The sequence below is a fragment of the Danio rerio genome, chromosome 11 (genome assembly GCF_052040795.2).
Source record: "Danio rerio strain M-AB ecotype USA chromosome 11, GRCz13ab, whole genome shotgun sequence".
Lineage (NCBI taxonomy): Eukaryota > Metazoa > Chordata > Actinopteri > Cypriniformes > Danionidae > Danio > Danio rerio.
The window spans coordinates 44,750,001-44,764,123 of NC_141031.1; the positions used below are offsets into that span (position 1 = coordinate 44,750,001).

The window sequence follows — 14,123 nt, forward strand, 5'->3', positions numbered from 1 at the left end:
ATTTACAAGCGTCTCTTCACAGCTGTCAGTCACCGTCTACAGCAGAAGAAGCAGATGTGTTTAAATAACGCTTTCAGGGCTTTCAGAAGCTGCTCTTTAGGTTGTGGTTTCCTGATTTTTATTAACTCTATGGGTTGCTATAAATCAGGGGTTTTCAAAGTGTGAGGCGCGCCTCCCCTGGGGGGCGCCAGAGCATGTCAGGGGAGGCGCGGGAAAAAATGTTATATAATAAAAATATAATTATTAAGTTTCATTATTATATGTATTTTTTATCATATTTAAACTTTTTAATTAAACAAAGCTAAAAAAAAATAATACGTCAAAAATAAGAAAACCTTTTTTACCCAGAAGGCCATAGCTGTGAATTCGCTTCTGTTTGGCAAGCCCGCCAATACAGCCTGCTAATACAATGGATCGGTTTCTGAGACCGCCCGATTCAAAGCCTTCAAGTTCATGGATTAAACCCAAAAGACGACGATATGATGATCAGTATTTGAGTTTAGGATTTACGTGGACAGGACCAGCTGATGAACCACGACCTTTATGTGTGGTTTGTCAAGATATTTTGGCTAATGACAGCATGAGACCCGCTAAACTTCGACTGTTTTGACTGGGATGGACAGTTCTTGGATCTGTTCTATTCATATTGAACCATCATCCTAGTTTTAAAAACGTTATATTAAAATACTTGTCATTACTCTGTAAATAATTGCACTTTCATGCAAATGATGATAAAAGTGAGTTAACAGTCTGACATCTGTCTGTGTCTTTATATATATACTGTATATATATATATATATATATATATATATATATATATATATATATGTGCATGTGTGTGTGTGTGTGCGTGTGTGCGTGCGTGTTTGAGAGGAGAGGGGGGCGCCAATGGATAAGTTGTGTCAAAAGAGAGGCCCACTGTATTAGACTTTGAAAAACCCTGCTATAAATCAAACAGAGGCCACATAATAACATAATGTGATATTTGATTCTGTAGTGGGCCTGTTTTAAACGTACATCTGAAGTCTCAGAAACAAATATGTTTAATTATCATTTCTAAATATATGAATAGGCTATCTGGCATGGTAGCTCAGTGGTTATCACTGTCGCCTCACAGCAAGAAGGTCGCTAGTTTGAGTCACAGCTGGGTCAGTTGTCATTTCTGTGACCAAACTCATGCGCTACAGGTGAATTGATGAACTAAATTGGCCGTAGAGTATGAGTGTGTGTGTATGGGTGTTTCCCAATACTGGGTTGCTGTTTAACTGTGTAAAACGTATGCTGGAATAGTTGGCGGTTCATTCCGCTGTGGCAACCTCTGAAATAGAGACTAAGCTGAAGGAAAATGAATGCATGCATATTGCACAGGAGGGCTAATAATTTAGCCCTCAGCTGTATGTGTAACCCTTCTGTGTGGAGCTTCCGCTTTTCCGCTGTGAGTCTAAGCGCAGGATCATGTTGCAGACACAGACACCTTCGGGTGGGCACACAGACTACAGACGCCAGCAGGAGCACAGTGGAGGCTTTACTGGAGGATTCCTGAGCACGGCGATCAATGACTCTCATATAAAGACACTGAGTTCACTGAGTCTCAACAATATATCAAACACTTGCAGGCTGTCACTCAGTAATACTGAATGAAATGGAGATACTGTGTAATATACTGTATAAAGTGTCTGCTAAATGATTAAATGTAAGTACTGCACTGCAAAATTTTTTAGTTTTTGTCTTGTTTTTAGTCTAAATACCTAAAAAATTGTAACAAGAAGCAAGAGAAGAAGTAATATTCCAAAATTAAGTGAGTTTTTTCCCTAAAACAAGCTAAATAATCTGCCAATGGGGGAAACAAAACAAAGTAAATAATCTAGCTTTTGCTTTGAAGCAATATATATATATTTTTTTAAAGATTTATTTTTGGCCTTTTTGCCTTTATTATTAGATAGGACAGTATTGAGACAGGAAGCGAATTGGGAGAGAGAGAAAGGAAATGTCGTCGAGCCGGGATTCGAACTCGCAACGCCCTGACATGCTATTACACCATATGTCGGCGTGCTAACCACTAGGCTGTTGTGCCGACTGAAGCATATTTTTTTTACTTGCCTCATTTTCAGCAAGGTTATTATAGTTAACGAAAACGATCGAAAAAACGAAAACTAAAATGTAAAATAATTGTTTATTAACTGAAATAAAAATAAAAACAAATAAAGAGTTTTTCAAAAACTAGAACTAACTGAAACTGTATTGTGTACAGAACGCCTATGGGCGCACATATGAGCACAAATGCATTTGCTATTTAAACAGCATGCTGCAAAATGTCAAAACAACTCTTGCGCCAAGCTGCAACAAGCATACAAAAATTGTGTCGCGCCTTGCGCCACATTGCGCCGGGTGTATGATAGGGCCCATTGACTTTACTGCATTTATTAGGTATAAATTTGGGTAAAATGTTAATATTTTTTTTATAAAGGTCTGACGACATTTCTTCAAAAAAATGTAAATTTTCGTTTAGTGCTTATTTTTCATTTTTTTCTCCAGAAAAAGACAACTTGTACGAATGATAAATATTTTGTGTGTGTGTGTGTGTGTGATTTGGGTTATTCTTGATCCGCTCTTCTAAATGTAAAACATTGGTTGTCTAAAGCAAATATAAAAATGAAGAAAAAAAATCCACCATTTTTGGTATTTTATTATTTTTTTAATTGTCTAATTGACTACATTTATATTTAAAATTTTGTAGAGTTCTAGACAAAACAATCGATATAGTGGATATAAACACATACACATGTATTTCATTCATATTCTTTCAGCTTATTCCCTTTATTTATTAGGGGTCACCACAGTGTAATGAACCGCCAACTTATCCAGTTTGTTTTACACAGCGGATGCCCTTTCAGCCGCAACCCTCTTGCACCCATGCACACTCACATTCACACATATAAACTACTGGCAATTCAAACTCCACACAAAAAATGGCTCAGCCGGGACTCGAACCATCAACCTTCTTGCTGTGAGGTAACAGACAGTGCTAACCACAGAGCCACCATGCCGGCCACACATGTATTTGTATTAGTATATTAGTTAATTTTATATAAATATAAATAATGATATCACTTCACTTCTTGGTGCATAATGATGAATCACTTTTGTAAATTTACTTTAATGCAGACACCAATTTGAGACGTTTGATCCGAAAGTAACTTAAAAAAACGTATGATTCAATGATAACTCGTCTCCAATTTAACAATCACCATTGTTATTTTATTTTACCACATAATAACGCATCCAATTAGAATGGTTAATCTTAAAATTATTACATTTATTGCGTTTGTTTTATGTAATGCTGGTTATGTAATGTGAATTAGTTTTTTCAGCTGATGTCAGACCTTGTTATATATTATCTGATTTTGTGGATAGAGCTCATAAAGCTTCAAAAAATGAGATATAGGAACTTTAATATGTGGTTAATCCATTAGGATTTAGGTATTGAGGCTGTTGCCACAACAGGAAAGTTGTCAAGATATAAAGTAATGGTGTTTGCTGTTTTCATGGCATCAGATGACTTATGAGTGTGTGTGTGTGTGTGTGTGTGTGTGTGTGGGGTCCTGGTAATAATCATGTTGCGGGGACCAAATGACCCCTCAAGTATTGACCTTATTCCTTCATGTTATTATATGTAGCATTTTTGGCTCGAGACTTCCGTTCTCATTCACTTCCATTGATTTATAAACATGAAAAAGCTTGTTATGCTGCTTATTAATGTTGCAAATTGGTATTTTGTTATTATATTATTTAGATTTTTCCATGTCTAGTCATAAAACCACTTGTTTGTACAGCAAGTACACTGTTAAAAATGCAGGGTTCCACACAATTCATCCATCCTGTCCCAACACAAATTGATTAAGTTAACTTAACACTTTTAACAAATTTATGTTGATTGAAAATAAAAAATATAAATTTCCCCAATGAAATCTCAAGAATTGTGTTGTTTTAGCTCATTTTAAATAAGTAGTTTAAACAAGCAAAATAAAAAATAATTTTAAGTGTAATTAGACCATTTATTGCCGTTTATTATTCCTGTTTCCTGGCCATTTCCCCACAAACACAATTCAGTCGGAAGTAAACAATTACAGAAGAGAGCTTACTTCCACAATAAGTTTAATATGAGGTTAATAGTAATACATTTAATGTTGTGGGGACTTTTTTTTTGTCCCCATGAGGATCTTAAACAGCTGATTAATCACACAGAATGAAGTATTTTGAACATTTAATTACTGTATGGTATGGCAACACTACTGTAAAGCAGTGGTTCCCAAAGTGGGGGTCGCGGGGCAATGAAAGGGGGGTCGCCTGGTGATTTCCAAAATTCGATTTATTTTTATTAAACCATAAGAATTAACATATTTTATCCATAACTATACTGAAAATAAAAATAGTCGTTTATAGTTACTATATACTGTATAGTTACTATAGTAGCTTATAGTTACTAGTTCTATTGGATTGCGACCCCTGGGGTAATTACATTATATTAAAGGCAGCAATACCGTCAGATGCATTTTGATTTTATAACATCAGCTTATACTTTCTGGCACATTTTAAGCACTGATACAAGTTTAATTGGTGTGTCTGCGTCATTGCATGCAAGGTTTCTGTATTTATAATCACCTTAGAGGATATTGGGGGTCGCGAGTCACTGGCATTGTTATTTTGGGGGTCGCGGGCTGAAAAGTTTGGGAACCCCTGCTGTAAAGGACCGCAAACGTCTGCAGAGAGTGGTGAGGACTGCAGAGAAGATCATCAGGTCCCCACTGCCTTCTCTGCAGACTATCTACCATCACAGAGTCCACAAGAGAACTGCCTCCATCCTGAAAGACCCCATTCACCCACAACACAGATTATTCACACTCCTACCCTCAGGGCGGAGGTATAGGAGTGTGAGATGCAGGACTGCCAGACTCAAGAACTCTTTCTTCCCATCAGCTATCAGACTTCTAAACAGATAACCAATGCACATAACAGTCTCTTTTTCTGCTCAGTACAACACTACATTCTCCATCCCAGTTTGCACAATTTTTTGCACATAAGCCAATTGCACTAGGCACTTTTTGCATAATAAGCACAATTTAAGAACCACTGTACATTGTTTACATCTGTTTCATTACTTAAATCAGTTTTATATATTGTTTACGTTCATAGATATTTATATACTTACATTTTATAATCATACTTCAGTCACTTCTGTGTAAATATGTGTATTTATGTGTTGTATGACTTCACTGTGGACGGCAAAGTAAGAATCTCATTGTACAGGAAAATGTGTTTCCTTACTGTGCACATGACAATAAACAGTTGAATTGAATAGAGTTGAATTGAATTTAAAGCTGCAGAATGTTTTCTGTGAGGGATGTTTAGGGGTAGAGGTGTAGAATATAGCCTTTATGTTTTAGTTGAATCAACTTGACTTTTCTAGTCAACTCAACTTACACCAATCAACCTGATTAAACTTTGTATATAACTTCAAAAATGCAGTTGAAGCCTGATTAATGTATTTAAATGAGTTAAAGTAACCTAAAAACATTCGTCATCATGATTTTTTGTCATATTGTTTTTTTACAGTGTACAGGACAAACACTGCAAAAAATGCTTTTCTAGCTAAGATATTTTGTCTTGTTTCTAGTCTAAATATCTAAAACTTCTTATATCAAGAAGCATTTTCTAGACAAGCAAAACATCTTGTCTTGTTTTGAGAAATAATATGCCGATATTAAGTGAGTTTTTCCTTAAAACAAGCAAAATAATCTGCCAATGGGGTAAGCAAATTAATCTTGTTTTTTTTTAAACGTAAGATTAATTTGCTTACCCCATTGGCAGATTATTTTGCTTGTTTTAAGGAAAAAGTCACTTAATATTGGCATATTATTTCTCAAAACAAGACAATATGTTTTGCTTGTCTAGAAAATGCTTCTTGATTTAGGAATTTTTAGATATTTGGACTAGAAACCAGACAAATATCTAAGTAAGAAAAGCATTTTTGCAGTGTATAGAGAGTGCCCATAAACATGTAAACCATTTTGTGTGTTTGTGTGTGTGTGTGTGTGTGTGTGTGTGTGTGTGTGTGTGGTTCTGGTATTAATCATGTTGTGAGGACCAAAAAATCCCTCAATTATTGACCTAATTTGTTAATGTTATAAAACATTGGCTCGAGACTTCCGTTCTCATTCTCTTCCTTTGACTTTTAAGCGTTAAAAAAAGCTTGTTATGCTGCTAATTTAGATTTTTTTAAATGTATCATTGTTTGTGCAACAAGTAGTTTGACCATTTTGTGTTATTTGTAATTTCCTATTAGTTTCCCCCGTTAGACTATTGAATCGAAAGCCGTAAAACTATTGCAGAAAAGAGCTCACTTCCACATAAAATATGTAACCCAAACGTGTGTGTGTGTGTGTGTTTCAGATGGGAGGAGGAGCTGTCCAGAAGAGAGCAGATGGAGGTGATGGTGCAGTCGCTGCAGGAGGTTTGCTCATCTGCATCACATGTCTAGACATTCACACTGCGATATTAATCACATTTGGGCTTTCGATGATGTGTGGTGCTCACTTTATGAGCCTAAAACCTTATCAGATCATCAAGTGAGCAGACGTCATCATATTTTTACTAACTAATTCCTATTCAGGGTGACACCGTGGCTCAGTGGTTAGCACTGTCGTCTTACAGCAAGAAGGTGGCTGGTTTGATTCCCGGCTGGGTCAGTTGGCATTCCTGTGTGGAGTTTGCATGTTCTCCCCAGGTTGGCTTGTGTTTCCTCCGGGTGCTCCGGTTTCCCCCACAGTCCAAACATATGCGCTATAAGGAAATTGGGTAAACAAAATTGGCCGTAGTGTATGAGTGTGTGTGAATGAGAGTGTATGGGTGTTTCCCAGTACTGGGTTGCAGCTAGAAGGGCATCAGCTGCATAAAACATATGCTGGATAAGTTAGCAGTTCATTCCGCTGTGGTGACCACTAATGAATAAAGGGACTAAGCCGGAGGAAAATAAATGAATGAATTCCTATTCATAACACTATGAGGCTCCATTTATTACTGTAAGTTAGAAATAAAGTACATCCAGCAGGTTGTTATCACAGAATAAAGCCTGATAGGTTGATCAGTAGCCTGAAGCAAAGCAGAGCACAGTTGAATAAGAGCGAAGGGCTCTATTCTGTGAAAACAACCTCCTGGATGTACTTTAACCTGCTTATTTATTCTTTCATTCTTTTTCTTTTTGGCTTAGTCCCTTTATTAATCTGGGGATGCCACAGCGGAATGAACCGCCAACATACCCAGCATATGTTTTAAGCAGCGAATGCCCTTCCAGCCACAACCCATCACTGGGAAACACCCATACAGTCTCATTCACACACATTTCAAGAGTTCACACTTAGCTGATGATTGATAATAAAGCTAGTTTGGCGTGCTATCCCGGGAGAGAGCCCTGAGCTTATAAGATCCTCCCGTTGCAAGGCGAGAGGGGAGTTTAAGCTCAGGTAGATGTCGATGACTCCCCCTCTTGCTTGTTGTAGCTAAGTGTCAGATATGGATGCTGAAAGGTGTACTCAGAGTTTAGCTAAAGTATGTGGATTAATTGTTTAGAGTGCTTGTTTTTGAACTGTGGGAGGAAACCGGAGGACCCGGGGAAAACCCACGCGACCACGGGGAGAACAAGCAAACTCCGCACAGAAATGCCGTCTGGTTTGGAAAAAAATTAAAGCAGGGGCATTCTTGCTGTGAGGCAACAGCGCTAATAGCTGGCCACCGTGACGCCGTTTGAAAGGAGGGAAAGTAGGGTTGGGTGGGGGGTTTTCTTCAAGACGAAGATATTGAGATGAGAAAAGTCTGGGTTTTTATAGTGAGTTAAGGATCGTCTGATAGGATATTCAGTAATTAGCTAAAGTTGGAACAGCTGTGAACAATCATAAGAACGTGATCCTCTCGAAATTTGTTTATAAATAAACTTCACATTGTGGGAGAAACCAGAGCACCCGGAGGAAGCCCACGGGAATACGGGGAGAACATGCAAACTCCACACAGAAATGCGAACTGACCCAGCCGAGGCTCAAACCAGTGACCTTCTGGCTGTGAGGCAAAAGCGCTACCCACTGCGCCACCGTGCTGCCCCCTATCCTGCTTATTACACAGCTAGTTGACACAAAACATTGTTCTGAGCTGTAATAATTTATTAAAACTTGAATTAAATGAAAGCTGAACAAAAACAGCTGATGGAGTATACACTAACCAGCGCATTATTCGGTCACAAGATGGCGCCAAACAGTCAAAAACACAAAGCTGACAGAAACGAAACCACTGTAAATTACAACATTCTCCCTTTGTACATGTCATTAGAGGTGGAAAGCCCCGCCCACTAGGAAAGATCTCACTGAGGCACATGTGTTTGTAGCTCCGCCCTTTTTTGAAAAGAGCACAATCTCATTTGAATTTAAAGTGACAGTCACCAAAACGGCACAATTAGGATCAAAGTCTGAAAGGGTCAGTTTCAGAGAGGTATAAAGCATTATCTGTGTGGTATTTTGAGCTGAAACTTCACCTACACACAGTCTAGGGACATCAGACTTATTTTACCTCTAATAAAAAGGGGCTTAATAGCTCCCCTTTAAATATATCTTGTTACACATGCAGCTATTAATGAAGCTAAATGATGTAATTGTTACATTTAGAATAGTGATCAACATCCTAGCAACCACATAGCAACAGGGCCATGTAAATAAAATCAATGCATTCTGCTTTTAACTCTGTGAGTATTCATAGCATCATGCTAAAATACATGATGAGTAACTGTGCAGACATGCAGTCGGAGCAGATATAAACCGCTGTGTGTGTGTGTGTGTGGGAGAGAGAGTGAGCTCCAGTATTAGTGGGTCAGGGCTGTAAACGCTGTGTTGGAAGATCTCTGAAATGCTGCAGGTGTGAGTCTCGTCCTCTGCTGATGCAGCGGCACAATCAATAACTCCTGCTTCTGTGTTTGTGCTGGATTGCGGCTCAGCAAAACCAGCGTCCCCTGAGATCTCCAACACGGACACAAGCTGCTCTTTAAATTCAGCCTCCAGTCCAACCAATTTCCCCTCCGGCCGCTGTGGGCATTTCATTAGACTCAAGAGGGTTTCATGTTTATGTTCATGTGTTTATGGCATTTTATAATCTGCCTAGGCTTTATTAAGAAAGAAGATTATGTTCATATTGTTCATGCGTTTATGGAGTTTTAAATATCTGTTTAGGCTTTACTAATAAACTCGAGATCTGTAATGCAGGATCAAAGCTATGCATTAACAATAGGTTGTTGATTTGATGCTGTTCTGTGAGGATTATTTAAAGAAAAATAGTGCATGTTTAATATAGGATTTAAATGAATAGCAGTGGTGAGCATTAATTAATGCTATCCAAGGATAAAAGTCTGGTTTTACATAATAAATACATATTGAAATATACATGTATTTTAAAAAAAATTATTAAATAAATGAATAAACTAACATATTAAAATAGATATTTATATATCAGGTCAGTTGGCGTTGAAGGATTCGGATTTTTGCTTTCCAATCCGTCTCATCATGGACCAACGTTTATTCTTTTCTCATCATCTTGTTTCTCATAATTTTTTATTAAATATTTTAAACTTGATTTATTTATTTAAATCTCTGACTCCGGCTCTTCTTCATCTACCAGACTGGTCATTCTTTGGGTCAAACTGTTAAAAATCCCTACAGCGTTTCTGTGTGGAGTTTGCATGTTCTCACTGTGTTCGCTTAGGTTTCCTCCGGGTGATATATATATTTATTAATTCGTATTCTTTTCGGCTTAGTCCCTTTATTAATCCGGGGTCGCCACAGCGGAATGACCCACCAACTTATCCAGCACGTTTTTACGCAGCGGATGCCCTTCCAGCCGCAACCCATCTCTGGAAAACATCCATATATTCTCATTCACTACACAGCCAATTTAGCCTACCCAATTCACCTGTACAGCATGTCTTTGGACTGTTGGGGAAACTGGAGCACCCAGAGGAAACCCACGCGAACACAGAGAGAACATGCAAACTCTACAGAGAAACACCAACTGAGCCAGCCGAGGCTCGAACCAGCGACCTTCTTGCTGAAGATGACAGTGCAAACCACTGAGCCACCGTGTCGCCCCATAAACAATATATTCATTCATTTTCTTTTTAGCTTAGTCCCTTTATTAATCAGGGGTCGCCACAGCGGAATGAACCGCCAACTTATCCAGCATAAGTTTTACGCAGCGGATGCCCTTCCATCTGCAACCCATCTCTGGAAAACATCCATACACACTCATACACTACACAGCCAATTTAGTCTACCCAATTCACCTGTACCGCATGTCTTTTGACTGTGGGGGAAACCGGAGCACATGGGGGAAATCCACACAGAAACACCTACTGACCCAGCCGAGGCTCGAACCAGCAACCTTCTTGCTGTGAGGCGACAGCACTACCTACTGTGCCACTGCGCCGCCAATATATAAAGTAAAAATAAATAAATAAATACATTTATAGGTGCATTGCATATTCAATAACAGATTACTTGTTAAATGGACATTTTATTTAAAATACATTTTGAAATCATTTAGATTTTTTTAACCCTCATAATTATTTATTTAAATTTATGCAGTTTTCAAATTCCAAAACAACAAACACTATAAGTAAAAGCAGTATTTTCCAACTACATCATATTTTATCAGCAACTTCTCATTAATGAGTGAACGTGAAAACAATCCCAGATTTGAATAGTTACATTTTCACCACAAACAAAATTACAATGTTTCTTGAGCATCAAATTATTCATTCATTCATTTTCCTTCGGCTTAGTCCCTTTATTTATCAGGGGTCGCCACAGCAAAATGAACTGCCAACTTATCCAGCATATGTTTTACACAGCGGATGCCCCTCCAGCTGCAACCCAGTACTGGGAAACACCCATACACTCTCACATTCACACACACTACGACCAATTTAGCTTAATCAACTCTCCTGTACCACATGTGTTTGGACTGTGGGGGAAACCAGAGCAACCGGAGGAAATCCACACAAACACGGGGAGAACATGCAACCTCCACACAGAAATGCCAACTGACCCTGTCAGAACTTGAACCAGAGACCTTCTTGCTGTGAGGTGACAGTGCTAAGTACCACCGTGCTGCCCTTGAGCATCAAATCATTATGATAAAATGATTATAAAACACAGAAGACTGCAGTAATGATGCCTAAAATTCAGGTTTAAGTTACAGGAATAAACTACATTTTCAAATATGTTAGCATATGTGTCCAGTCCTCACCTTTACTATAGTTTTGAGTGAAATGAATATCAATATAAATTAATTTAAATGACAATATAACACCAGGTACACATAGTATAATCATTTATTGGATTATAGAAATATTGAAAAAATATTTCTGCTCATTTTGATCAAATAGAAAAAGCATTGGTGAGCATTTTTTGTGATTCGTGTTGTTATTTAATTTTTTCCCTCGTTTATTAATGTTTTTGAATCACATCATGGGACCTTAATCTTTCTTCCGACAACTTTTAACCTTTGAAAGTTGCAAAAAGTGACTTTTATGAACATTTTTAATAGTTTTAAGTGCTATATTGTCTATAAAATGCCCTTAAAAGTCACTTTGCTAAACTGTAGAGTTGAATTTTCGACATCAAAAATCAACAAAGCAGAGATCAACATCCCATAATGCAAAATTCACAACCATAAATTAACTAAAAACATCACAAAATACAGAAACTGTTCAATTACAGATATTTTTTTACAGCGTATTAGCAAAATATCACCACAAACGCACTATCCATTATATTCTTATATTGTTGTCTTGTGTGTTTAGAATGTAAATCAATCCGAAGCCATTCAGGATGAGCTGAACGAGAAGGTTGAACGTCTGAAAGCTGAACTGGTGGTTTTCAAGAGCCTCATGAGTGATGTGAGTATTTCTACAGCCTAAAATATCATACACTAAAATCTCATTTCATTTCTTACCTGTTGCATAAGATCATAAGAGTTTTGTTTTCTTATCGCATCATCAGATCATTACACAAGAATGAGCTTTCAGTCCAAGTAAAACACAGTCTGATGTTTTTATGATGCTGGATAAAGATCTCAGCTTTTCAATTAGTTTTTATTAGTTAATGCAGAAGTAAATCTGCTGAATTTTGCAGGACTTCGATATCATCAAACTCTTTTTTTGACCTGCGGCAAAACACGACATGCAAACAAACTGATGCCAAGTCTCCCAATTCACACACATGTTGAATAGTATCTGAATAGTTGTATAAAGATGCATTTTGTCATTAACTTCTCAATGCATATTTACGCAAACACCTGAGGAGATTAACCCTAAAGCATCTTAAAGGACTTTTGTGGCCACAAACATTTAGTTGGATTTCCTTAATCTGAGCAGCTAGATTGCCGTTTTATTAAAAAATAATTTAAATAAAAAGAGCACTCGATACAACAGAATTCAAATAATAATCATAATCATAATAATAATAATAATAATAATAATAATAATAACAATAATTTAAACTATAGTAAATGAATAGGAAATATAAAAATTATAAACATTCTTTTTTTCATGTGTCCAAAATAAACTTACAGTAATGTTTTTATAACTGATGAAAAAAAATTATAATAATTAATAAATAAATAAATAAAAACTAACAAATAAATAAATAAACAATTAAAAACACTAAATAAAATTAAAAATAAAATATATTAATGGATGTTTTTATTATTTATATAAAGCAAACAAACAAATAAATTAATAAATAAACAAATAAAACTAATAAATAAATTAATTAATAAAAGTATGAAAATAAAAACATTTAACAATTAAAATAAAATACATTGATAGATTTTATTTATTATTTATATAAACCAAATAAAATAAATAAATAAAACAAATACATAAATAAATAAAAGAAAAAAAAATAAATAAAACAAATAAAAAAATAAACAAGCAAATAAATAAATAAAACAAACAAATAATAAATAAATAATAAATAAAACAAATACATAAATAAATAAAAGAAACAAATAAATAAAACAAGCAAATAAATAAACTAAAAAATTTAATAAATAAAAAACAAACAAACAAACAATAAATAAATAAAAGAATAAATAAATAAAACAAATACATCGATAAATAAAAGAAACAAATAAATAAAAGAAACAAATAAATAAAACAAATAAATAAATAATTAAAACAAGAAAAATAAATTTTTTAAAAATAAAACAAACAAACCATAAATAAATAAATAAATAAATAAATAAAACAAAAATAAATAAATAAATAAAACAAATCAATAAATAAAAGAAACAAATAAATAAAAGAAACAAAAAAAACAAATAAAAAATAAATTAATAAAACAAATAAAGAAAATATATATATAAATAAAACAAATAAATAAAACAAGCAAACAATAAATAAATAAAACAAATAAAGAAACAAATATATAAATAAAACAAATAAATGAACAAATAAATAAATAAAACAAATAAAACATAAGTAAATAAAGGTATATAAATTAAACATTTTAATTAAAAAACATTGATGGATTTTATTTTATTAAAGACAGTAATAAGAAAAAAATAAATAAAACTGCAATCATTGCGATTAAGGACTACAATACTAAATATGCTTAATGGTTAACCTGCTGTTCCAGCTCTAATGTGGCCAGAAATTAAATATGAAAGACATGTGGATGATGTCACAAGACGATTGGGAGGGCACATAACTAAGCAACAGAATTTATGACGATCCAAAATTTACTAATATACACTTAAAAAGTTTAGGATAGTTTTTGGATGCAGAATTTGTCATAAATGCAATACCTCACTAGAACACATCCTCGATTTGCAGCAGCTGAATGAACGAGTAAAGCATTTTAAAAGCATTTTAAAGATATACATAGTTTTGGAGAATTAAGAACTGAACTGTAATGGTGTTTATTATAAAGGCTGGCGGGAGACGCCGCAATAAAGCTGTAGAAAACCAGAGGAAAATCCTGGACCTGAAAGTAAGAGAGAATGCAAGACATGACATCTGTAAAAACTCA

General features: G+C 35.3%; 1 protein-coding gene across 4 annotated transcripts in view; it reads left to right on the forward strand.

Annotated features, from left to right (window-relative positions):
- The window catches only part of iffo2b (intermediate filament family orphan 2b), a 73,630-nt gene that overhangs the window by 37,375 nt on the left and 22,132 nt on the right, over nucleotides 1-14,123 (forward strand). For 2 of the 4 annotated variants that reach the window (XM_087274272.1, XM_087274273.1), the window contains exons 2-4: nucleotides 6,451-6,511; nucleotides 11,894-11,989; nucleotides 14,025-14,084. In XM_087274272.1, coding sequence (XP_087130398.1) covers nucleotides 6,451-6,511; nucleotides 11,894-11,989; nucleotides 14,025-14,084 — 217 coding nt within the window. The remainder of the gene's footprint in view (nucleotides 1-6,450; nucleotides 6,512-11,893; nucleotides 11,990-14,024; nucleotides 14,085-14,123) is intronic. The other 2 variants (XM_087274274.1, XM_087274275.1) reach the window with 1 other exon arrangement.